Source organism: Aedes aegypti, chromosome 2 (genome assembly GCF_002204515.2).
Source record: "Aedes aegypti strain LVP_AGWG chromosome 2, AaegL5.0 Primary Assembly, whole genome shotgun sequence".
NCBI lineage: Eukaryota > Metazoa > Arthropoda > Insecta > Diptera > Culicidae > Aedes > Aedes aegypti.
Genome location: NC_035108.1, coordinates 94,649,593 through 94,676,190, shown reverse-complemented (window position 1 = coordinate 94,676,190; position 26,598 = coordinate 94,649,593). Strand labels below are relative to the sequence as shown.

Genomic DNA, 26,598 nt, shown 5'->3' with positions numbered 1-26,598 from the left:
CTCGCAATCATAAAATACGTCTTCCGATGCGTCATCGTACTGACCATCAGAGATCGAATCGTATTCGTCATCATCGCTCGCAGGCTTTTTCTTCACGGTAGTAGATCCTTCCTTTTTAATCTTGCTTCCTCGATACTTCCGTTTTTGAATCACCTCTGAGCCAACAACACCGACCATCATGGCACTCTCTTTGAAAACGTTCAAAGTATACAATCCTCCAACATTATCAGCAATCGCAATAGTTTCACCTCCGAACACTAGCTGGCATTGCTTCTCGTCGAATTCAGCTTTTACCTTCTTCGCCGCTAGTTTTGAAACGGAAACCAAGTTCTCCTTCAGCGCAGGGGCATACAAAACGTCCGTCAACGTAACCGAAACTATTTGATTTCGAACAACGCAGTCAATCGTACAGTCCCCTATTCCACCGGTGCGTATCTTTCTCCCACTCGCAGTCGAAATAACCGGGCAAACACTCGTATCTAACTTCGAAAACGCTTTACGGTTGTTAGCCATGTGCGACGTCGCGCCAGAGTCTACCACCCACGTGTTCGCGTCACGCGCACCACTGCTAACCATAAAGGTGAACGAATAGTTTTCGCTTTCGCGCACTATCTTAGCTTCATCTGTCTTCTTTTCCTTTTTCTCACCTCTTTCTTCCAGGAACGCTTTGCAGTTTCGCTTCATGTGACCTTCCTGCCCACAAAAGTAGCAAACTACATCCTTCCGACGCGTGGTTCCACTGGTCCGCAACACCTGCTCGTCCAAACTACTCCTTCGATTCCCTTGCTTATCCGCTTCATCTATCAGCTTCACCTTGACCAAATCGAGAGTCAGCTCCTCCTCGTTCCGGGCCTCCAGAGCAGTAGTCAGCGGATTGAACGAATCCGGCAAGCCACGCAAAATTAACGCCACTTTGAGACACTCTCTCATTTCGAAGCCAGAGTTTTCGAGTCGAACGTACAACTTTTCGATGTCAGCCAGATATGCCTCCATGTCGTCACCGCACTGGTAATTCTGGTTCGTAATTTGCTTCAGCAACGTTACCTTCTGTCCCAACGACGCCTTCTGATGGTGGTCCTTCAATGCCAACCACGTGTCCCTTGCCGTCGCTTTCCCTCGAATAAGCCCGTACTGGCTCTCATCCACCGTCAGCTGAATCGTGGCCAACGCTTTTTCATCTCCTTCGCGCCACGCATCCGTCACCGGGTCGGGTGGAGTACCGGGGTCAACATACTTCCACATTTGCTCGCGTCGTAGCAGTGCTTGCATCGAGAAACACCACGCCTCGTAGTTCGTGTTGGTCAGCTTCACGATTCGTGCCCACTCCATCTTCAGACAGCTTCCGGAAAACAGGGAACTTCTCACCTGAGCTATATTTTCTGGAACGGCTTCTGCTTCTCAATTCCGCGGGTCACGTTTGCTGGGCCGATAACCTGTTCGAGAACTAGCAGAGTCAGAACCAGGTTCGGGAGCGAAAATGAAAACACGTCTTTACTACTGAAAGGCTACACGCCAAGAGAACGAATTTTATTTAAAATTCCATAGCATAAGAAAAAACAGATTGCTGCGATCGTTTCCCATGGCAACGCCTCGACTATGGCTCGTGGCTGTTGCCGTCAACGTTTATGCAGCCATATTGCTCTTCGCAACACAGTGGAACTGATACGTTGATGTTGCACAAAATTGTGCTTCCTCCAACACATCATACATGGTTCCCGAGGCCATTATGTCCGGGGTATTATAGCGCTATTATTATTCAAAAAATAACAAAAATGTGTCCAATGCCTAAAATTTGCCATGTTATTTGAAATAAAGAAGGAACATGATATTTTCTGACGCACATTATAGTCCCAGATATTACTGTACCATTGTAGTATCTTCTTTTTCTTAAATTATGCCTAACGACCATTATGCCAAACGACTTTATGCCAAACGACTGTATGCCAAATGGCATTATGCCAAACGGGGTAGACCCGGAAAAAACCCTGCCGCCACAGGTAACTCCTACTCCGCCTCTTCGTCTACAGAAAATTCTAACGGAAAATCATCAGATGTACCCACTTCAAGTGATAAGTCTGCCTCTGATTTTAATTTTCTTACAGATCAATTAAATCTAATGATTGATGCAATGTTCAAAGCCACCACTATGACTGAAGCAGTTAAAGTTGGTGTAAAATTTACTAATCAAATTGTTATTGGATTACGTTTTTCTAATGGATCCAAATAATAATTTAAATATTTTGCATTGGTATGCTCGTTCTTTGAATGGTAAAGAGGACGAGCTGTTTAATTTTCTTACAGCAAATAACGTGCATATAGCAGTTATTACTGAAACGTATTTGAAACCTGGATCAAAACTCAAAAGAGATCCTAACTTTTTTGTTTATCGTAATGATCGACTTGATGGGGCATTTGGTGGAGTTGCAATCATCATTCATAGGCGTATAAAACATCATCTGTTTTTGTCATTTGAAACTAAAGTTTTTGAAACTTTAGGTGTTCCACTTGAAACACAGCTTGCTAAATATACTTTCATAGCTGCCTATTTGCCTTTTCAATGCTCTGGACAGCAAGTTCATTTGCTCCAATCTGACTTGAGAAAATTAACTAGCAATAAGTCAAATTTGTTTGTCATTGGTGACTTTAATGCCAAACTTAGGTCATAGAATAATTGTCAAAGTAATTCCAACGGCAGAATTTTATTTGATGAGTGCTCTTCAGGATATTTCTCAATTCAATGCCCTGATGGCCCTACATGTTTTTCCTCTTCTATAAATCATGTCCCTGTTACATTTCAAATATCCCATGAAGCTATTCTCAATCCTATCAGCACCACTTTCAATTATTTTCGAACCGACTGGAATATATATGAAACATATATTGACTCTAATCTTGATGTTAACATTTCTTTACAAACAAAACTTGATATTGACAATGCTTTTGAAACTTTAACAAATTCCATTGTTGAAGCCAGGAGCATTGCAATTCCAAAATGTGAATTTGAATCCGTGATTATAGACGATGATCTTAAACTCTTGATCGGTCTTAAAAACGTGAGGAGAAGGCAATTTCAACGCACTCGCGATCCTGCTATGAAAATTAAATGGCAGGATTTGCAGAAAGAAATCAAGAAACTTTTTGCATAATTAAGAAACAAAAATTTTGAAAATAAAATTTTTCAATTGGACCCTGGCTCTAAGCCCTTTTGGAAATTATCTAAAATTAAGAAAAAAAAAAACCTCAGAAGCCAATACCGGCATTGAAAGAGGGAAACAAATTGCGAAAAAGCTCAAGAACTTGCCATGCAGTTTGAAAACGCGCACAATTATAATTTAGGACTTACTAGTCCAATGAAAATCAAGTTACTCAGGACTTCGAAAATATTCTCAATCAAGAGAACGTTTTCGAGTCCTGGGAGACTGATTTGGAAGAAGTGAGAACTATTATTAAAAAAAATATATAAAAATATGAAAGCTCCTGGCGATGATGGAATTTTCTACATCCTCATCAAGAAACTTCCAGAAAGTAGCTTATCATTCTTAGTTGATATGTTTAACAAATGTTTTCAATTAGCATATTTTCCTGACAAATGGAAAAATGCTAAGATCGTACCAATTTTAAAACCAGACAAAAATCCTGCAGAAGCTTCTAGCTATCGTCCAATCAGTTTGCTTTCCTCTATCAGTAAACTTTTTGAAAAGGTCAGTTTTTCAGAATGATGCTCCACATCAACGAAAATTCAATTTTTGCTAATGAACAGTTCGGATTCCGACATGGACATTCGACCACTCATCAACATTTACGTGTAACAAATTTGATCCGTTCCAACAAATCTGAAGGCTATTCTACTGGTCTTGCTCTTTCAGACATAGACAAAGCATTCGACAATGTTAGGCATGAAGGCATGATTATAAAATTGAAAACATCAATTATCCAACATACATTGTTTAAATAATCCAGTTATCTGTCAAATCGTACACGTCAGGTTTATTACCAGAAGTCTAGGAGCTGTTGTTCCTCAAGGCTGGGACCAATATCAAACAATATTTTCACATATGGCTTACTCTGAGTTACCTCAAGGATGTCAAAAATCTTTGTTTACGGATGACATAGGCTTCTCCACCAGAGTGCAAAGCCAAAAAAGTTCGTATATGTTTTCTTCATACTTGCAAGAATTGAAGATTTTTCCTAATGTTTCCAAAACTCAACTTATAATATTTGCACATAAATCAAAAGCTCTTCATTGTATACCTTCAAATAGGCATGTTGTCACGATAAGAGGGGTTGCAATAAATTGGTCAGATGAAGTTAAGTATCTAGTGTTCATGCTAGATAAAAAATTCAGATACGCCTGTATGATACTCAACGCGAGAAAAGTATGTATCACACTTTGTCTTAAGACTTTTGATCTTCAATAAGGCCAGCCATATGCTATTTGCTGTACCAAATATTTGTTGTATACTGTTGTAATACTAGGATGAAAGCTTTATAGACGATTCGAAATAAAATTTTGAAAATGATTATGAAGCTCCCTCTCTGGTATAGTATTAATGAGTTACATAGAATATGCAATGTTGAAACATTGGAACACATGTCCAATAAAATTGTTAATAATTTTATACAAAAATCGTGCAATCTTCTATTGCCACGATAAATGCGTTATATATCTAGGTTATGTTAGGTTGAGTTAGTTGAAAGCCGTTTTTTTCTCTTTTAAGCAGGTGCAATCAACTCACCTGTAAAACAAATTCTGAACTGCTACGGCAAATTAAATGTAATATGTTGTTAACATAATGTATAAATGCTCAATTTAGTTTTACCAACTTAGAATGATAGTGTTATCTAACACAAAACACCTAGATATAAGAAATGAATGCAATGTTTAAATTTATATTCATAAAGAATTTGAAAAAAAACATCGATATGTATTGACAAATATGGATAAAATTTCAGTGAGTGATATTCAGAGCGTGCGCGAAATATAGCTGCATCGCGGTAGCTGAACGTTGAAGTCCTTCCGATAAGCAAAGGTGTGTGAATAAACTTCTAGCGATCGTTCATTCTATTGTCGGGTAATCATTTAAGGAATGATGATTAATAAAATCGTTTGCCAAGAAAAATATTTCAATGAAGCACTTTTAAGACATTATAAACCCCGGCGCCATGCTGATTATTACATTATGGCGCAACAATTGGTCCAACAGTTAAGATATGCTACTTATGACATCCAAGTAAAAGTTTTCTGCTCCACCTTGTGATCTTGAACATTACTGTACCAGTGCACTTACTGCAGCTTCCATTTCAAATTGTAAGAACGCACATCAATTGAATTTTATTTATACCTATAGCATCTTCAATAAATCGAATAATATTGCACCACATAAATGAAAATGTTCAGCGAACAATATGAACTTAGAAACCAGTTTGCAAAAATATCGTTACTTCCAGCCCCCAGAGTAAAGCAATCTCTACCATGAACGGAAACGAACCCATCATCTCCCATTCTCTCATACATTCACCCGTAGGGGCGAAACCATATAGGTAGGCAAGCCAAAAACAAAATCATAAAAGAAAAGCTGCTCGAGATAGATACTCACCATCCCAACCGGAACGAACTTCTCCAGCAGTTCCTCCGTATCGCTGCTATTCGCTAGCATTTCCGCCTTGACGACGTTGGCGAGCAGTTTCTCCGCAAACATCTTTCCCCTCGCTCCGAAACTCGATGCCCTAGCTGATGCCGATGCAGTTCGTTATGCTCAGCTTCCTTCCGCTGTCTTCGCCGACGTCTCCGCCGCCGCTCCTTTGGCTGAATGTTTCTTCTTTCAAGGTTGACTTCTTGCCGACGCTCTCGTTGCACGACTTCGTACCAGTTGGACCACCAAAGCCCCGCAACCTCCTCCACCTCCTCGCCCTCCTCACCCTGGGCCACTGCCAACTTCCGTCCACCACCGTTGTGGTTCTTCTTGTACGTTGGTTCGGTTCGTTGTTTCGCCTCTGCCGTTGCCTTTTCCTCACGCCTTCGCGCCTCCGTTGCTTTCACCGTTGGCAGTGGAGAAGGAATTTGCGAAACAAAACAACTCAACAACTGATCTGCTGGAGGAGATGCCGCACAGAGGCATTTTGGTTTTGGTCGTTCGATGTCGATGTCGTCGTCGTCGTCACGTTGTTGCGGAGGAGAACAACCATCGCGAGAAATGATCGCGCGCCGCGGAACGGTTGGTGTTTCGTTTGAGAAGAGGAAAGGAAATAAATCGGAAAGATGAGAAAAAGGGAAATCACAGTGAGGGAACTGGAAAATATTGAAACTTGTATTATATCTATGGAGGTACACTGTCGCGTTGCATTGCGAATATGTTCTTCTGAATCTCGGTTTGGCGGTTCGGGCGGTTGACGAACTGTGGTGGTTATTGTGGAGCATCCTTTGAATATCTTTCTAGCAAGTTAAAATTTTATTAACTTTGTTTTCGAATCAAAGCTATAGACGAAATTAATTAATTTATTATTTAAAAAGTGCAAGAGGTTCTCAAACTTTTTTGCTATCTGGTCAGTTTTTAGAAAGACCGGGCTACATGATATTTTATAAGTGAATAAATTTATAGGTTGTTAGTTATATTTATAAGTGAAGGAATTGATACAAATGTCTTATCAAATGAATAAGTTTCAATAGTCCAGCAAATATTTTGTTTTTCCGTATGATTGAAATATGTATTCCTGTAAGGGAAGACGGGGTAAAACGAACCACCACTTTTTTTACATGAAAATGTTTTTTTTTCTTGAAAATTTGTCTAGTACAGCACTTAAGTGCAAAAATTTCGTCATTCCGAAACATTTATTGTGATCAAATGTAAAAAAATCAAGAAAGAAATGTTTATGCTTTGATAGAAATGTGAATAATGCGTCATCGCAGTGGAATATCATTATTATATATTAATTTATAAAAAAAGGCCTTAAATATGAACCCATCACTTTAAAGGGGTAGCGCAACCCCTGATTTGTCTGAAGTGAAATATCTAAACAACGTTAAAAGTAGGGTGCAGAGCTAATAACTTGACACTTCCATAATTCACTTTGGCATGGGTTTTTTTCTCGGCCGAATTGTCTTTAGAGAAAGCACTCCAATACGACGCAGATTGTGGGCAAATATGAAATCTGTAGCTTTAAAAATAAAACAATGCCGAAGTGAATCAAGAATAGGATCCGGCTCACTAGCTATTGATACGTTCATATAACGTTTTTTAAATCAAATTTAATCACTTCTGTTTCGAACACGCCAAATCCATATATTAAGGTGAAGATGAATCGAAGCCAAACCTCAAATTTTCAAGAGCACGGATCTGGAGAACCAAGCATCCGTTTAAGCAGAAAACTTAATCGATTGGTCACTCGCTGGTGATGACCAATCGATTAAGTTTTCTGCTTAAACGGATGTTTGGTTTTCCAGATCCGTGCTCTTGAAAATTTGAGGTTTGGCTTCGATTCATCTTCACCTTAAGTTGATGATTATTATTTTGACCTTATCATATCTAAGATTCAGATTACATCATATAACATTATGAAAAATCTTGAGTGATTACATTATAATTATAGTATCTAATAGTATCCCGTAAACCAGTATAACCAGGTTACATTATTGTTGTTGTTGTTGTTGTTGTTGAAAGTGTAAAGAAAGATTTTGTGTTGATTTGATGCTTTAAGTATCAACAAAGTGTACTTTTATGGGTATCCAAAAGTTCTGATTTGTTTCTAGTAAGTATTAGAGATGTAGCGAAAATTATTGTTCGGCTAAACGAATATTCAGCCGAATAACTCTCGTTTGTTCGTCCAATTTCTAAAAAAAAACATGTTTTAAATCCTGGATTAAAAGAAAAAAGCTATTTTTTTAATGGGGAAAGCTTCTAAGGTAAAGAATTGAACGAAGTATTAATGTACATCAATGATCGTCTTCTTGATCATTTGAAAGCATTTGAACAAATTACAAAAATAGTAAGTTCTGAGGATTTGTATTTCTGAAGTTAGAGTGCTGTATCCTATTGATGGCACGCACATATTTTTTATTGGATTAATGCATCGCTTGATTCCTCATCCGACATCTAGAAGTACTTCATAGACATTGAAGCAATTAGACCGCAGACTACTGACTCGTATAATATAGGAAGAACGTAATCAGTAGCTGCCGTGAAAACATCAAATGTATGAAAATTGATGGGCTTTAGTTAGTTAATTTATCTTTAGTGCCTTTTCACCCTTTTCGAGATCGTCACTAAATTGATTGGCCTTAATAAGTATGAATTTCTAAAACATCAAATTCCTTCCATGTACTTTACAAAAAGGAAAATTCAATGTATGAATTATTTGATTTTTTATTAATTTTCCTTCGTGTGAACTACAATTTTATTACAATTTAATTTATTTTGTTAGTATTCGGTACGTAAGTGACGCCGAAAGTTCTAACGCAGTTTTAAATATATGTCTATCATTTCTATGATCATTATTGACATAAGTACAATTGCAAACATCAAATCATTAATAAAATTTACAGTGAAAAATGATCAATTCATGCTGAAACTAGGCCGCCATCTGTACACATAGTTTGAAATCCCATTTTATGTCACTGATCGCTGGTATTTGCTAAAACTGGAGGGTAATCCATCCGGTTCTCTCAAATTGGTGGACCCAGGTACGCCAGCTAGCTAAATAGTTTGCGAAAAAGCCCATTTTTATAAATATTACGTCTCATATTTCCCTTGGAACACATTAGTGTTAACGTACAAAGGAAGGATGTAGCTTTCATTTGAAGCTAAAAAAATTGGCGGCCATCATGAATTTCGTCAGAAAAAAACTTTTGTTTCTATTAGTATTATTCCAAACATTACATTCATTTTTTATATCTAGGTGTTCTGTGTTATTAGACAACACTATCATCCTAATTTGGTAAAACAAATTTAAGATTTGATTAACATTTTGTTAACAACATATTACATTTCATTTGCCGTAGCAGTTCAGATTTTTACAGATGACTTGATTTCACCTGCTTATAAGAGTAAAAAAAACATGTTTTCAATATACTTAACCTAACTTAACCTAAATGTATAACGCATTATTCGTGGCAATAGAAGATTGTAACGATTTTTGCCTGGAATTATTAATTATTTTATTTGACATTTGTTCCAATGTTTCAACATTGGATATTCTGTGTAACTCATTGGTACTATACTAGGGAGAAAACCTCAGAATCATTTTCAAAATTTTATTTTGAATTCTCTGCAGAGCTTTCTTCCTGGTATTACAACAGCTAGTCCATATTGGTACAGCATACAACATGGCTGGCCTGAAAATTTATTTGAATATCAAAAGCTTGTTCTTAAGACAAAGTTTTGATTTTCTATTAATAAAGGGATAGAGGCATTTTACATATTTGTTACATTTGGCTTGAATGCCCTCAATGTGATTTTTGAAAGTTAAATTCTTATCTAGCATGAGCCCTAGATTAACTTAACTACTAACCTTCATATGACCAATTTATTTGAACCCCTCTCATCGTGACAACATGTCTACTTGAAGGTTTCAAATAAAGAGCTTTTGGTTTATGTGGGAATATTATTAATTGAGTTTTGGAAGCATTAGGAGAAATCTTCCATTTCTGCAAGTATGAAGAAAAAATATCCAAACTTTTTTGCAATCAACTACAGATGACACGCAGGCTTCGTTCTTTGGTGGAGAGGCCTGTGTCATCCGCAAACAAAGATTTTTGACATCCTATTAAAACTATTGTATAATATTGGTCCCAAAATGCTGCCATGGGGAACACCAGCTCTTACAGGAAGTTTTTCAGATCTGGAGTTCTGATAAATAACCTGAAGTGTACGATTTGACAGATAACTTTGAATTATTCTAACAATGTATGTTGGAAAATTTAAGTTTTTAATTTTACAATCAAGCCTTCATGCCAAACACTGTCGAATGCTTTTTCTATGTCTAGAAAAGCAAGACCAGTAGAATAGCCTTCAGATTTGTTGGAACGGATCAAATTTGTTACACGTAAAAGTTGCATGAGTGGTCGAATGTCCATGGCGGAATCGGAACTGTTCATTGGCAACAATTGAATTTTCGTTGTTGTGGTCCATCATTCTGTTCAAAATAACCTTTTCAAAAAGTTTACTGATGGAGGGAAGCAAACTTATTGGACGATAGCTAGAAGCTTCTACAGGATTTATGTCTGGTTTTAAAATTGGAACAACCTTAGCATTTTTCCATTTGTCAGGAAAATATGCTAATTGAAAACATTTGTTGAATATATCAACTAAAAATGATAAGCTACTTTCTGGAAGTTTCTTGATGAGGATGTAGAAAATTCCATAATCGCCAGGAGCTTTCATATTTTTGATTTTTTTTAATAATAGTTCACACTTGTTCCAAATCAGTCTCCCAGGCATTTTCGAAAACGTTCTCTTGATTGAGAATATTTTCGAAGTCCTGAGTAACTTGATTTTCAGTTGGGCTAGAAAGTCCTAAATTAAAATTGTGCGCGCTTTCAAACAGCAAAGCAAGTTTTTGAGCTTTTTAACAATTGATTAGTAATAATTTGATTTCCTCTTTCAATGCCGGTATTGGCTTCTGAGGTTTTTTCAAGATTTTAGATAATTTCCAAAAGGGCTTAGAGCCAGGGTCCAATTGAGAAATCTTATTTTCAAATTTTTTGTTTCCTTATTGAGCAAAACGTTTCTTGATTTCTTTCTGCAAATCCTGCCATATAATTTTCATAGCAGGATCGCGAGTGCGTGAAATTGCCTTCTCCTCACGTTTTTAAGGCGGATCAGGAGTTTAAGATCATCGTCTATAATCACGGATTCAAATTTTACTTAACATTTTGGAATTGCAATGCTCCTGGCTTCAACAATGGAATTTGTTAAAGTTTCAAGAGCATTCCCAAGTAACAATTTCATTGCTTTTTGAGCTTAGATGTTATTTATGAAGGTTTTATTAGAGATGTATTCATTCCTAACAGATTTAATAAAACATTGCAAAGTGCTGAACGTTCTTTTCGGTAAACCCCAGTTTAAAATGCTTTGAAGATATCTATAAGAGCTCCTGTCAAAACTAATTTGCTGGCCACATTTGTTGATGATAAATTGTATTTCGAAGGAGCTGTGTAGTGCCTATTAAAACCTATACTTAAAACCTCATCTTGCTTGTCTTATAAAGGCATTGGTAAAACTTCTAAGACTGCACCAAGTCATGTTAAAACCTTCTTAAATCTCAACTGTCTGATGCATGTTATTGGAATGCAGTCAGCGTATCAATATCACTATGTTGATAATGATAATCACGTAGTAAATTATGAGTTAATCAGAACGCACACATAGAAATGGAAAATATTCCTTTCGTAGAATTATCAGACTATCGTATAAAGCATATTTTTCCCGTTCTAGTGGGACAACTATACTGCACAAAACAGCTGAGCTACACGAAAAAAGATTTCACTTTTCAGGCACTTATCACTAACCGTTTTCTGCATCAGTACAACCGATCAAGCACGATGTGCTTTATTATAACAATTCATTCCAATAAAAACAGTTAGATACATAACGGCTCGAATTTAATAAAATGAATCGCATCACAAAATTGAATCTTCCGATTTGTTTACGTTTCAAGCTTTCTTGAGTGCATTAAGTTTATGTCAAGGCTCCCAAAAAACTATTTGTCTTAGTGCAGAACAAATATTCTGATTTAGGAATATTTTAGCCAGTGAAGGATTTTGCGCCCAGGTCCTTAAGATCAAAAGCGTTTATGGATGATTATATTATTCGGAATAAACACCAATTGATCTTAAACCATCCCAGACAAAACCAGCAAGATTTAACTGGATGGAATCCATTTTTATTGTCGCCGTTTCGGGTTGATAATTACAATATGCATGGGAAATTTCAATTTAAGATTGAGATGAGCATGAAATCATTCTCAAAATAGAATGAAGTCAAATATTAGATAGCCAATTACGATGTCGTATTTGTGGCGCGTTGCTGTAAATCGAAAAATTTTATGTCATTCCACCAGTAAATTTTTATTGGCAGGAATTTCACGCGATCGTAAGGAAGTTTTCTGCCATGCAAAAAATGATTATTTTAATTGATTATAATGAGTCGGCAGACATCATGACGGTTTCAATACTGAAAAAGGTTATAGTTTATAAACAACTTTTTGGTTGATGTTTGTTCAATCATAAGCTCTTAACATTGGTTTCATTCCGTGTATTAGGATATCGTAAAAGATTCAATACGACTAGATGAGCTCAATAAGTCTATACAATAGCTCTTATGAATGTTTTATAGTATACTACAAGGGTAGATGTATTCATACGATACAAAACTAATAAGTTTAGAAACGGTTTTAAGGTATAGTCTTAACAACCTCCTGTAGTGTGGGCCTTTTCGGACTTAACGTAGTTTTATCAAAGGTTTATTAAGGTTATTAAGACTAATAAGTTATAAAATGAGTTTTAACGATATGGTGGTAACAACAGCTTGTAGTAAATGAAAAAACTAAACTTGTTACTTGGGTATGGCTCTCTAACTCGATATCTAGATACGGAATATCGAGTAAGGGAGAGTTAACTGTAGTTTATCTTGATCGCGATAATCCGACGATTCCGGAATAGTTTCCATGCCGTCAATGAAGGGTAGCTTTTTCCGTTAGTTGAATGCGAAGCCGTATAATATATTAGGAGGTAATCGTTCAAATTTTTCTTCCAGTCTCTCTTCAATGTATTGCTAATCGGCAGCCTTTTCAGAAGTGACCGCTTCTGTCTTTCAACTAATTCATTTCCTTGCGGAAAGTAAGGCGCTGAATGGTTAAGATGAATGTCATGTATATTCCTCAAAATCGTATCCAATAAATTGTTTTGCATCATGCAGGGTAACCGTTCTTGGATATCCTAATCGAGTAAACATTTTATCAAGTCTGTTGACCATCTCACGCGCAAGCATGGGAAAATTCATTCATTCACCCGAACGCTACCGATAAAATATCTGCAAAGTTTCTGCTGCCACCGAATGTTCAATGACTGCCGAACGCTACTAGGGTGAGCGCAATCCCGACGAATCGTAAACGATTGAGATAAACCGAAAATGAAAAGATATACGGAGCGGAGAGAGCACCTATCCTCTCTTAAATTGGAGACACGAAAGATCGCGTTCGCCATTCGATCACTGAAAGCATCCTGCGAAATGTACAGATTTTGCGTTCACTGAAACATTTCGCCTTGTGTATTAGCAGTCAGTGAACGCTCTTCAGGTCTCAAATACGAATGCCACTCGTGCGGAATCGGTATGTAAAGAATCATTCGCTACAGCAATCGGATGCCTTCGGCACAAGGAGTCGGTAGTGAATCATTCTGTTGCCGTTTTTGTCTAACTTGTCGCTCGGCGAACAAGAAGAAAGCGCATCGGAAATTGAAGCACTCAGCTTGGTCGGAGAAACGGCAATCTCGCTCTTGTCCGCTTGTGGATGTGAGCGAGAGAAATGCAATATTCGAGTGAATATTTCCCATGCTTGCTCACGCGAACCGATTTTTGACATAACTTCCACCTCGTTATATCTACTAAAATAATCAACTATTACCAACAAATATTCTCCAGAAGGCAATGGTCTCATAAAATCTATAGCCATATCAATCCATGGCTACCATGACGAAAAGGCTAAAAGGCTTACATAGTAATCCTATCAGTTGGCATCCTTCACACTTTGCTACAAAATCTCTGGCTGCACGATTTATTGCTGGTTACCAAGCTCGGTCCCTCAAACGTTTTTTATAATTGATTCTCCTAGATAACCCCACATGTTCTGTGTGACACCTTGTAGTAAATACTTCTGTATTCTTTGAATGCATACAATAATCTGATTTATAATTCTTGATATGTTACCATAGCCTACTGACATAATAGAACAGCACAGTTCGAAATTCGGTTTTTAAGTTATAAAAAATCGACAAATATAAACACACATGCAAAACAAAACAGCTGTATCTCATTATTTTTTGCGATTTGTTTATTCTTCAACGAACTGCTTTTTCGATAATTGAGCTTTAACCGGATTTTTTCCTAAGGATAACTTGTTGAGCCCAATTACAAAGTTTTGGCTAAATTTCAAAAGTCATCATTAAGGTAGTTTGCCTTTGATTCAGATTCTACTCGAAGTAGGCCGTAATTTAAATATGTTGTGAACCAATAATAACTATGGGGACTGAGTTTTACTACCTTGAAATTGCAAGCAGCTAAGCCATCATGGCTGTCTAAATGAATTTCAAATTATTTGAAATTTGGCTTTTTGGATCTTTATTTTTGACAATATTCGTGAGGAAGAGAGAATTCCGAGAGATTTTAAATTGAAAGAATAATTTTGTATACACAGTGAATTCTCCCTTACTCGATATTTCTTATCTCGATATCGAGTTAGAGACCCATTGTTAAAGTTGGTTTTCATGGCTACCTCGATGGTCCCTTGGATTGCAGTTGCACTGGTTTTGTGCTCTATAAATGAAGTGAACTCAAAATTTAGGGAACAAAATTCTCTGCAGAAATTGCTCCTGAGCGTGATCGAAATCCGTATACTTCACATAAAAAGCCTATTTACTATTAATATTAATATTGATAACAGTAAGAGTAGTAACGATGAACAACAAAAATAAAGAATGAGAAATATCATATAGAGGTGCTTTATTTGAAAAGTTTATGGAGTATGGAAAATTTGGTGTTGGTCATAATCAATGGATTTTACGCATCGCTGGATTCACTACTTTCCACATGATAACCGCACATCGCTAGTATCTATGGACAAAAACAAATCGCTTAAACGCATACCGAATAATATTTGTATGACGAAATGCTTATACTTAAGGTGCAGAACCACTTAGGCACTTCCATGATTCACTTTGGCATGGGGGGTTTTTCTCGGCCAAATTGTCTGAAACTTTGCAATAAGACCAAATATGATCCCTGCAGCTTAAAAAAAAACCCACTGCCGAAGTGATTCAATAGTGCCAAGAATTGGATCCGGCTCCCTATGTTTCGAAATCGGAAAATATTTTCGATTTTTTCGGTACTAGGTACCGTTTGTACAACTATTTTTTTGATTAAAGTTTAGGAGAAGTTTGAAGTGAGATGCTTTTCCCCATACAAAATAAAAGGATGTAACTTCTGCTGATCAGCTGTGAACATGAGTGAGGTAATTCATTGATTTTGTCAAAACCGTATGAAAGTCGATTTAAAAAAAGGAGAATTAATCACAAAAATGAATTAAATATGAAACTATGTCATATGTATGTATGTAGAGAAAAAATAACGCAATACAGTCAAACCTTCATGAGTCGATATCTGAGACCATCGACTCTTGGAAATATCTTGTAACGGAACAGAACTGCTTTGCAACCCGATTTTTGAGGGGACCATCATAGTATATGTATGTATGTATGTAGATAGCCATCATCCTTGCTTGAGTCTTGCTCTGCTTGCGGCTCCACTCAACAGTAAGGTCCAATTTCATTACCGATCTGAATTCAACATACCATTGTATGAAGGGCCAAAAGGGGGGTGGCGAACCCGTAAGCAGAGACACTTACGCGAAACCCGCGGGAATAAGAGAATCTCCTTCCAACAGTATGATCCAACTGATTCAATATTGAAATTTGCAGTACTTGTCAAGCTTTCCACGGGATGGTTTGTTAGAAGAAGGGTGCGTCAAATCTTTTACAACTGTTGGAGAGAAAAAAGCGACAAAAGCGCTCTGTAGCTACATTTTCGGGTCCATATTTTTGAGGGGACCATCATAGTAACCATGAAAATTTGTTCTTGCAACTTCTCATCGTAATAGGGCTCTGCACAAAAACCATGCCATCTCTTTCACTCCTCCATGAAATTTGTAAACAACAAGGCCAGTAAACGTCAAAATCCAATACAAAATCAAAACAATGCAGAGCCCCATAGGCTGTTTTTCATTTCGCCAATCCGTCATGTAACGGTCTACTTTCCTGCACTGAATGTTTCAGTATTGTTAGTAATTACGCAGCTGATTTCAGTTCTATAATGAACACTATCCGACGCTTTTTGTTTACGTAACTGTTTTGTATAATGTATAATGAATCATCGTAAACAAATTTTAAGAAATTGCAAAGTAATGGTGAACGCATCTTACTATGATTTTTGATACCAGTTCTCTTTTACGAAATTGCAAAAACATATGGTGCACGCAGCTCGTTGCAGAACTCGATTTTTACAGCACTTGGCGTAATTAATCAATTCGGTAAGCCTCGTTGGATAAATATACAACTCTTGCAGTAAAACATCATTCTGCTACTTGTTGCGTAATAGTAGATTACGCAACAAGTTGCAGAATGATGTTTTACTGCAAGAGTTGTATATTTATCCAACGAGGCTTGCTGAGTTGGATAATTACGACAAGTGCTGTAAAAATCTAGTTCTGCAACGAATTGCGTACAGCATTTTTTGCAATTTCGCCGAAGACCACTTGAGAGTATCACAAATCATATCGGAATGCATTTACCATTGTTTTACAATTTCTGAAAAATTGTTGTGTAATAATTCATTAAGCAACTCAAAACAGTTGCGTAATGAGAAAGCGTTGCGTACTGAATCATTACAGCACTGGTTTCAGTTGCGTAATGACTGTTACCATACTGCATAATTCAGTGCAGCAAAGTAGGCCGTTTCATGACAGATTGACGTGATGGAAAACAGCCTATTACGATGAGAAATTGCAAAAACTACTACTTCAGTATGGTTCCATGAGTAAATTTAATATGAAATACAAATATTACTCGTTATAAACTTTGAATATTTAATCTTCTTAGGGAACTTTTTGAGACATTTCAATATAGGTAGTAATAAATCTTCAAGCTGTTAAGTGGAGTACCTGTAAGTAAATGAAAAACCGAATTTAGTACTAGGGTAGGTGTACCAGTTATAGACATAATGGTTCCCTATTTCGCCATTACGTGATAATTCAATTATTTTCAAATTTTTAATCATTTTTTTTGTGGTTAAAGCCTGATTCGCTGCTGATAAGTTATTTTTTGGCCTTGCTTGATGCATGGGAAATTCCTGCAAGGAATTGATCAAGGAAGCGCTTTTTTTCTGATCGCAGTACGCAGTTGAAAAGAACTGTCAGTTCAAACGGGAGTCGCTGTAGAAAGTTTCTGCAAGGAATCGGCGAGAAAATTCTTTAGCGATTCCTGTTCAGCAGCAAATCAGGCTTAAGTAGTTAGCCATCAAATATATCTTTGTGTTGAAATATTCAAAAATATTCAAATGTGTAAATTTTTCGGGAATTCACATATGGCCAAATAGGGAACCACTATAGCCATAACTGGTACAATTTCCCTATACCATTTAATTCCACTAGAGTTACTCAATATAGTTCTTTCTTATTGTTCTTATGGCTTATTTTTAAGCCTAAATTGCAATAATTAATTGAACCTACCCAACTAACAATTCAGAGCCACAAACAAGCATGCATGTTTAACTATTGTTCAATAATGGTAATGGCAGCCGAATAAAAAATTTGCTCTATAAAGAGCTGAGAAGGTGCTTTTTTAACACAAACTTAGATCAATGTTCAACGTTATGCATTAGAATGAACAAAAGTTGAATCGCCACTTATTAAACGTTTCCAAAGATTCTCATTCGACTAGTCAAGATTGTTCTACAAATGAGCTGAACAAAACATGTTTCTCCCAATTAAAAAGCCAATATTCCACTTAACAAATGTACATGTATAAAAGGATATTCAGAAGACGAACTAACGTTTTACTTGCGTCGCACTTCAGCTATTCCCACATGTTTAACATAAGCATGAATAAGAGCTAAATAAGTATCTTATAAAATTCTAATTCAGCTTCAGTATATTATAAGAACAGTTGATCCAATAGAGGCCAAAATGACGATTAACAAACACATTGTTCAGCAATAAATAAGCCTTGTAAAAGCAATCACACTATAGCTAAATTTCATAAAATGGACAAAATATCCGAAATTCGTGTTGAGTTCCGAATGCATTTCAAAGCTCATAAATTATGTTTTCTTAAAACTTTTGAAATAGCTGTTCAGAAAATAAACATGGTCAGTCTCCAGAAATGCAGAATTATTGTGAAAAACAAAAATAAACATTTAAGCTACGTATTCCGAGTAGGAGCAAAGTACTTGCAAACAAAGCGTGATATTGACTTGATTGACATAAGAGATAAAATATCTGAAGACAATATCAAAATTTTGTTCCTGGAACTTCTAAACCTATGAAAAATTTGTTGTACGCAGATCTAATGAATAGCTCGCAGCTATTGGTAAAATCTTGCAGAATCTAAATATGACATGCCAATTTTGTTCTAGTAGTTTATTTTAGATATCATTTCCAGATATTTTATATCATATATCTATCAAGTTAATATCACTTTAAGCTATCCACATTATATTTTCTATTGCTAAGCTTTTTTCGCCTGCTCGGGATGTTTTTCCGTACAAGAAAAATGGAAATTTTTTTGACAGAATTGATTAAATAAATTTCTATAGCCAGCTACATTTGAAATGACTTTTCTTCACAACTGAAAAAATACTGCGCTCTAAGAAAAATGATTTACTTGGCCATTTCCGAAAATAAAAATCGCATATATATTCGAATATTTTTCTATTCAGGTGGGTTCTGAGGACTAACCCTTCAAATGATTCAAATATATTCATACAGAGAACTTTTACTTCAATGCATATGTAATAGGTTTATGAAAAATACAAATAAAAAAATAATCAAATTATAATTTATAAAATTATTTAAGTTAATTAATCATTTTTGAACAAACTAAAACTTATTATGAAATTAGATCAATCATTTCAGACTGTTTTTACTTTGTGTAAATAAACATTATTTTGACCAACATCGACATAAATTTTCTCACTGTGCGCTAAAAATAGCCGACTGAACTCAGCTTGATCAGCACTAAACAGCAGCTGAATAATATGCTTGTTCAGTTGTTAATTAGCGTACCATGTGTTGATTAGACGTTGTCGAATAGAAGCTCGAACATGGTCAATATTCAGCTATGAGAAGTTTATATTTGCACTGGACGGTTTAATCATAAATTCTAGGATGGCGCAGATGGGAAGGCATACCGCTGACGATTGGAAGGTCTCGAGTTCGAATCCAGTATACAGGCGATTTTTAGATAAGATTGTTATACTATCATAATAATAGTGTACACTACATTTATAAAGTGCCTAGAATTTTTTTTTGTTTTTATTAGTCTTTAATTATTTTTAGACCAGCCGTATAAAAGCTGAACTAAATGCTTGCAAAACGTTTTTAAAGCTGAAAAATAAAGTTGGTACATGCTTTAAAGTTTCTCCAAATTTGTGTGAACAATGCTTTAACAAAGGTTGGCCATGGAAATTATTAAAATGTTATAAAACATGATGCTGGATAAAACTGCCATAATGGTGTTTGTTATTAAATGAGTGAATGTTAGTTGGGTACACTGTCATTTGGGCAACAATACTTCCATTGCTTAAAACTTTTGAGCTATATATAATTTGAAATCTCAATTAGGATAGAATGGTCAAAGCGATAAATACATTTCAAATAAAAAAAAATCTTCTTCTTTCTGGCGTTACGTCCCTATTGGGACCGAGCCTGCTTCTCAGCTTAGTGTTCTTATGAGCACTTCCACAGTTATTAACTGAGAGCTTACTATACCAATGACCATTTTTGCATGAGTATATCGTGTGGCAGGTACGAAGATACTCTATGCCCTGGGAAGTCGAGAAAATTTCCAACTCGAAACGATCCTCGACTGGTGGGATTCGAACCCACGACCCTCAGCATGATCTTGCTGAATAGCTGCGCGTTTACCGCTACGGCTATACATAAGATACTAAATTTTAAGTTCATTAAACCAACGATTACTTATATGAATACAAACCCCATTTCAGTTGTAGCCAAGGAATAACCAGTTTTTAACATCTAGGTACTAGAATTAAACATTTGAGAACCTCTGCACAAAAGAAACAATCACACAGGACAATGATCCCGTTACTCGTTGAGCCCCAACACCACTTATACGCAATCCGCACTCGCTGACTCACGAATCCCACCAAGAAGCTCCCCGTACGCCACCGATTTATAACCTAGATTGTACTTCAAGGATGCTCCACTTCCGGACTAGTTCTCCGGGTTCTTCTCACTTAACAGTCTTCACTCCCAACTTTGGAACCAGTCACTTCATCCCTTCCAGATTTCTCCGATCATTCCACACCACCACAGTCCGAATTCCTTTGGAAAATGGGATTCAATTTCTCCATCTTGACGACGAGCTTGCATACACACTAGAATACTCAGCAGCGGGACATTCCGTTTCCGTTCGCAGCCCGAAACGGAAGTGCCTTCGAGCGCGAATTTGGCCACTTCCGCCGGAGGTCCACTCCGGTCACCACCCGAAACCGATGCACCGACTCGTGACGGACGCGAATGTTATTGTTTGACCCGGTTCTGGCCGATATTTACCAATAAGAAAGCGATTTACTGCGGGCTGTCCGATTTTGGCGTACATTGAAGACCTCTACTTCTCTTTATTTTGGATTTCGTTCGGAGCCACTAGTAGTCAGTCGTGGGAACTGTTTTGACAGCTCCGCAACGCGACTTCGTGTCCGATGAGATTGTGGTGGTGGTGTGCGTGTCGTCGCGGTCGTGGCTTTTGTGCAAGGTTGATCGAAATCGGCGAGGTGGGCTGCAAACTGCAAGACGATACTCTGATAAAGTTCTACTTGGAGTTTGAGATAGTGCTCATCATAAAACCTTAATCCTTCGTTCTTAAAAAAGTTTGTTGAAAGAACATTTCACTAAAACAGATACAAACCAGGTATTATGTTAGGTACTCACTTTCAGTGAAAGTGAAGTTTCAAATTTAAAAAGTATTTTGTCTCTGCGGGCAAAGTGAAACTCTGAGCAGAAATTTGCTAGTGTGTGTCGCTTCTCACTGCAATAAAAAAGCTCAGAATGTTTCGAAAGTTCCGAAAAAGCATATGCAAGCCACACGAAAAAACCGAATCACTTGAATGACAAAGCTAACTCGCACTCAGGCACTGCCACTATGGGCCAGGGACGTAATCAGGCGGGACAAAATTGATGACTCGGAAATGAATTATTTCCGGCATTTGGTGTCTTCGGCCAAGTTTTTAGTAACAACGAGGACAATCCACTGACATAAATGACTCTCTACAACTCGCTGACTTCTTCTCAAATATCTTGAAGAGAAGAAGCACATATTTTTTAACTTATGATGACAAAACTGAACGTTTGTTCAAGGTCGTCTTGAAAGGTCTCTCAAGTGACTATACGTCATTCGAAGAGATAAAAAAGGGAAAAAATGATTTACTTGGATTTTCTCCAGTCCAAGTAATCATTATGAAAAAGAGAACTCAATCTGGCATTTTTCGGAAGGGGCTTTTTCAAGAATATTATTCAGTTCACTTTAACAAAAGTGATATAAATAATATTAAAGCTTCAGAAAAAGCAAGACTTGTTCGATGTCCGTGTAACATGGGAAAAATTTCAGAAGCCTAGAGGAAACTTTAAGAACCCCATGGAGCAAAACATTGCCGCATGGATGCTAAATGCATGATTTGCGGCGGTTCTTCTCACGCTAAGGACATCTGTCTTGGAAGATACCAAAAAGTTTGTATGCGCTAATTGCGGGGACAACCATTGGTCTGATTTTTGGGATTGCCCTTCTCGCAAACGAATAGTCGAGGCTCGTACCAGGCAGATGAACGGTAGCGTTTTTTGTTCCCGGAATTCCCCATGCAGAATCTCCAAAAAATCTCATTTTTCAGTGAACGATCGCAGCGCCCAAAATAGAGATCTTGCAAATCGGTCCCAAGAACCACGAGAAAATCTACAAAATTAACACATTACTATTGTTTTACTGTTGTCGATATGAAAGGCATGTGATATTTTAAGTAAACAATTAATTATTTCAGAATTTACTCACTTTTATTAACCGCTTAAACCAAGTTACAACTATTTTCATTGCGGAAGTAATCACTAACTTCTGATCCTCAAGGTTTCACTGGCCACTAGCATACCACTTGGCCTATCTTTCTGCCTAACTCCTCTCATTCACTTTCGATATATTCTTATAGTTCGTAACATATTGCTAACGTTGAATCAACAAACAAAAAGACTATCTTCAATGAATATATGCCTAATTAATATCTAAAGTGGTACTGCTTAAAACTATCATCTGTTCTATATGTATCTAGAGTGTATGTTAATAGTAATGATAATAATTGCTACTCATCGCGAGAGTTGATCACCGCAAAGCGTTTGATCGTTTATGAGAAATTCATTTTAACCACATTCAGTTGGAAACGAAAACTTAACTTAATGAAATTGTGCAGCTCAATTTAACAGGCTTGAACTGCAGCTTCTGCATTCAACGTCACGTGATATGAGTCGTATAATTGTTCAAATAAAAAACTACCTGTCTGTCAAGTCATATTTTATATTAACCTATTCTTGCATTTTTATACAACACACATTGGAAGTAACGGTCGAAATCAGATTCTAGGAAGCATCACGAAGTAAGTACACAACTATGTAGGTATAATGCTTAGGATTCGAATGCAGTCCCCTGTATACTTATTTGTTCCTGCTAAAAATCGATACGACGACGACGGGTTACAGTAGGATAGGTTTGCGTTTAGAATCTTCAGTTGGTCTTTGCAGAAACACCTTTGTTCGTTTCACTTCCGGGTTGTCCTTCCGCAAATAGTACAGAATTTTACGATGTTTAGCCAGCAGTGTGTTTTTTAATTGATTCCAGTAATGCTTCTTCGTGTTCTTCATATTCAAATATTAGTGTAAATATTACAAATAGTTTTTGATTCCTTCATTTTATAATAGTTTTAACATACGATTTTTCCAATGCAATATCATTAAGCGCCTACAGTAATGTCATGTTAATTCGTATTGTGTGTATAGCGTACTCTTCAAAACAACGAAACAGTTTCATTCAAATGTTTTCCGTGATCCAATTCTAAAAGTCCATCATAATGGAGACTGGTATCTAGAATAGCCCTGTAGTTTCTTTGAGTGGTTGTGCGACATCCCACGTGTGTGTGTGTTTTAGTGAACAAGTGAACAATTCATTGTCTTCTAACAAAATAACCGTTGTTCGTGGTCTCTTACAACAATTTTAAAATTCTAGTTTTTTTTTTTTTCATTTGAGTCAAACAGTTTTCGTCTCAGTTCGGGTCATCTACTTTTTCGTGCTACGGCTGCTCTTCAAATGAAACACTTGGCAGGTGATGAAGTGATTCAACCACAAAAAGATTCTGCGAGATTACGTTTGACTTGTCCTGGTTTCTGTTACCAAATAATGCAGTGAAAGGATATTATGGAGAGCTCGTTACTTAACACAATGAATAATGAGGATAATGATAATAAGATGATTTCTTTAAAATTATTTGTTTTTTTTATGAACTTATTGTTACGAAATATTTTTATACAGCTTGACAATAATATTAGAAATCATTCATAAACTATATTGGAGATACAGCATGGTATCGGACATACAAAATGCAACACAGCCGTTTTCATGAACAAAATAATCAACTTCAGATAGCTGTTATAAGGTTTTGACGTTTTGAAGTTTACATGTACACGACGCAACACGTGTCAAATGTACAAATTGAAATTGAAACTGCGAAAAGAAACCACGTGCTCCGGTGGGGATCGAACCCACGACTCCCTATTCGCTAGATGGGCGCTTCAATCTACAAGCTGCAGAGCCCCTTGAGAGACCCCCACGCTCGAGGGAGAACTGAACTCGATTACCACAAAGCACATGGGATCATGGGTCTCTCAAGGGGCTCCGCAGCATGTGGGTTGAAGCGCCCATCTAGCGAATATGTCGTAGGTACGATCCCCACCGGAGCACCTGGTTTCTTTTCACAGTTTCAATTTCAATTTGTACATTTGACACGTGTTTCGTCGTGTACATGTAAACTTCAAAACGTCAAAACCTTATAACAGCAAGATTCCTGAAGCGGGAATTGCCTACAACTTGATCATTAATTAACTGTGCAATTCAGATAGCTATAAATCTGCCGACTCTTTTCATTTTTGTCTGCGATGAATCAAACAGTACTTCAATATTTGAAAACTATTGAAAAAGTTGTGTGAGAACTAATGATTCAAAAGTTACTAAATGGTTGATCTTGAACAAAAAATGCACCAAGACAAAAAGTGTTCTACGAAATACTTGGTGTCTTCAGCACATTTGTTCATTGTGATAAGGAACAAATGCGCTGAAGATATCAAGATAATTCGACGTATAGCCTTTATCGGCGATCACGTTTGGTTTTAGTGCATTTAAAAAAAAAGAACAGTCTATTTGTATAGGAATAGGGAAAATGGCTTTGGAGTATTGTATACGTCCGATACTGTATTTTTTTTAACAAAAGAATACAACAATTCATTTAATTGGTGCTTTTATATGACACTTGTTTCTCGATTCCAATAACTTTTCAATATGCAATTGTATTTCGTTCAGACATATATCTACGTGAGTATATCCTAAAAAGTGTTACAAATTATGTGGTGAGGTACAAAACTTTGTAAATATCTGTAACTCTGATGAAGATACTGCCAGAGTGGATTCATTAGGTTTGGTGTCGCCTTGTTGGATAAAATAAGATTGGGCAAAACTGCGAACTTAGTGGAATAATTAATATTTCCAGAAAAAATATAACAGTTGAAAAGAATCAAATACCACCTTCATGAAATCATCACCTATTGATTTCTGAGAAAATTTCTATTCCAACGACCTATTGTGAAAATGTTTAATTTTTTCCACCTTTAGATTCAATTTCCCCAATGTGCCCTGATTCGAACTGTTGCCCAATCTGAGCCAAAAATGGTTTCAAGGCATTTAAATAATTATTGCATTTGTATTTTGTGTACAGCAACCAATCAACCATTCAATCCTGTGGTTTATGAGTGCGATCATGTCAGATTATTTTTGTGCTGGAATGAGTTAGCTGCGAATTCTTCTGGCTATCAAAAAGATAGTGTTAGGAAGAAAGTTTTTTTTTTTTCAATAAATTACTGTCTGTATTGGCTTATTATGAGGTTCATGAAAAGTAGAGTTGATTAACATTACAACAGCCTGCGAAAGGCAACGAAATATGCTTACACGCTCTATACCCCAAGCCTTAGCAAAAAGCTTCAAAAATCCTCATTGAAAATATTATTGGACAGTGATAGTGATTTATTTTTTATTTTAAAAAGTGTAATTTTGACCTAAATGTTGGAATCGAGAAACAAGAACTTAAATTTACTACAAAACGAAAATGTGCGAATCGGTATGAATCATGATGGTGTAAGATGTGCTATGTTATAAACTACGGCAGCTATGAGCGCTAAAAATGGAGTCTATTGTGAACTTTGAATCAAATCTAATTCACAGTTTGGAACACGCCTGAATCAAATCAATGTTGCGTCAGCAACTTTGTGATCGCCGTTGATTCGATTCAGAAGTGCTTCTTTTGAGTTTGTGATTTTTAATCAGTCAAAGTGCAAAACAGTGGCACTCCAAACGGTTGGAGGTTTACAATTTTCGGTCATGGATATTGACGCGCCAAAATTTAGGGGTTCATTTGCTCCGATAGGTACATTCTAACAACTAAGTGGTTTTAGGGTTTAAAACGCTTACGGTTAAATTGTGTTTTTTTAGGATAACGTTCGACAGTTTTAGACAAAACGCATTACTCTCAAATAGAGTTTTTTTATGTCTCTACTCAATTGTGACCGGCACAATTCCAAAGATTTATGTTTAGCTGTTTGTTTTTGTTCGTTTTTCAATATGAACACGTGTTTCTTTCGTTTTAGCCTTTTTCGTTTCTTTGAGACCATTTTGACGTTTGTTTTTCCTATTTCAGTCAGTTATTTCACTCCACATACCTACTCGCTCTCTACATTTTTAAAACCATGCTTTCTACACCTAATACAGGTTTTGTGCTTGATCGATTGCGGGGTTTGTGATCTGCTCGTAGGAACTGCAGATAGCATTTTGGGAGGTTGTGCGTCAAGTGTGTGCCTGGTTTGCTAAAACGTGGGGGTTACCTAATTTTGTAACACAGCTCTTTTTTTAGTTTTGTGGTTGTGCTTGGGTTGTAGATTGTACTCTAGATTCTACTGGAGGGCTACCTCACTAAAACAACAACTGGTGCTGGTCGTCGTCCTCGTCTGCAAGATAACACACAGAATGTTTTGTTTTTGGCTGTTTTTGGAAATTGTGAGATTGATGGAGCTCTTTTAATGATCTGATAGGTTTATGTATATGATCTAGCGGTTGGTAGGGTTCCCATGATTGGTGATCTTGAATGAATGCAACGTTTGTAAGATGTAGCTGTAGGGCGATTCAAATTTCAAAAATGTGATAGTATAGAAGATAAGGGAGATCGGATTTTCAAACATAACAATTTTGCGTGTCTCAAGGATCAAATTATGGGTCTCTAGGTTTGGGATCGCTGAATCTAATGA

General features: G+C 36.7%; 2 protein-coding genes across 5 annotated transcripts in view; both read right to left on the bottom strand.

The window, feature by feature from the left end:
- Positions 1 to 20,691, bottom strand: part of LOC5577574 (GA-binding protein subunit beta-2) — a 36,876-nt gene extending 16,185 nt beyond the window's left edge. Inside the window, exons 1-2 of one of the 4 annotated variants that reach the window (XM_021841563.1) lie at positions 20,557 to 20,691; positions 5,598 to 6,093 (exon numbers count right to left, since the gene is read on the bottom strand). In XM_021841563.1, coding sequence (XP_021697255.1) covers positions 5,598 to 5,699 — 102 coding nt within the window. In that variant the 5' untranslated portion in view covers positions 5,700 to 6,093; positions 20,557 to 20,691. The other 3 variants (XM_001663395.2, XM_021841565.1, XM_021841564.1) reach the window with 3 other exon arrangements.
- A 1,331-nt stretch (positions 20,692 to 22,022) lies between these two features.
- The window catches only part of LOC5577573, a 1,170,395-nt gene continuing 1,165,819 nt past the window's right edge, over positions 22,023 to 26,598 (bottom strand). The window contains exon 18 of the mRNA XM_021841556.1: positions 22,023 to 26,301. Coding sequence (XP_021697248.1) covers positions 26,267 to 26,301 — 35 coding nt within the window. The 3' untranslated portion in view covers positions 22,023 to 26,266. The remainder of the gene's footprint in view (positions 26,302 to 26,598) is intronic.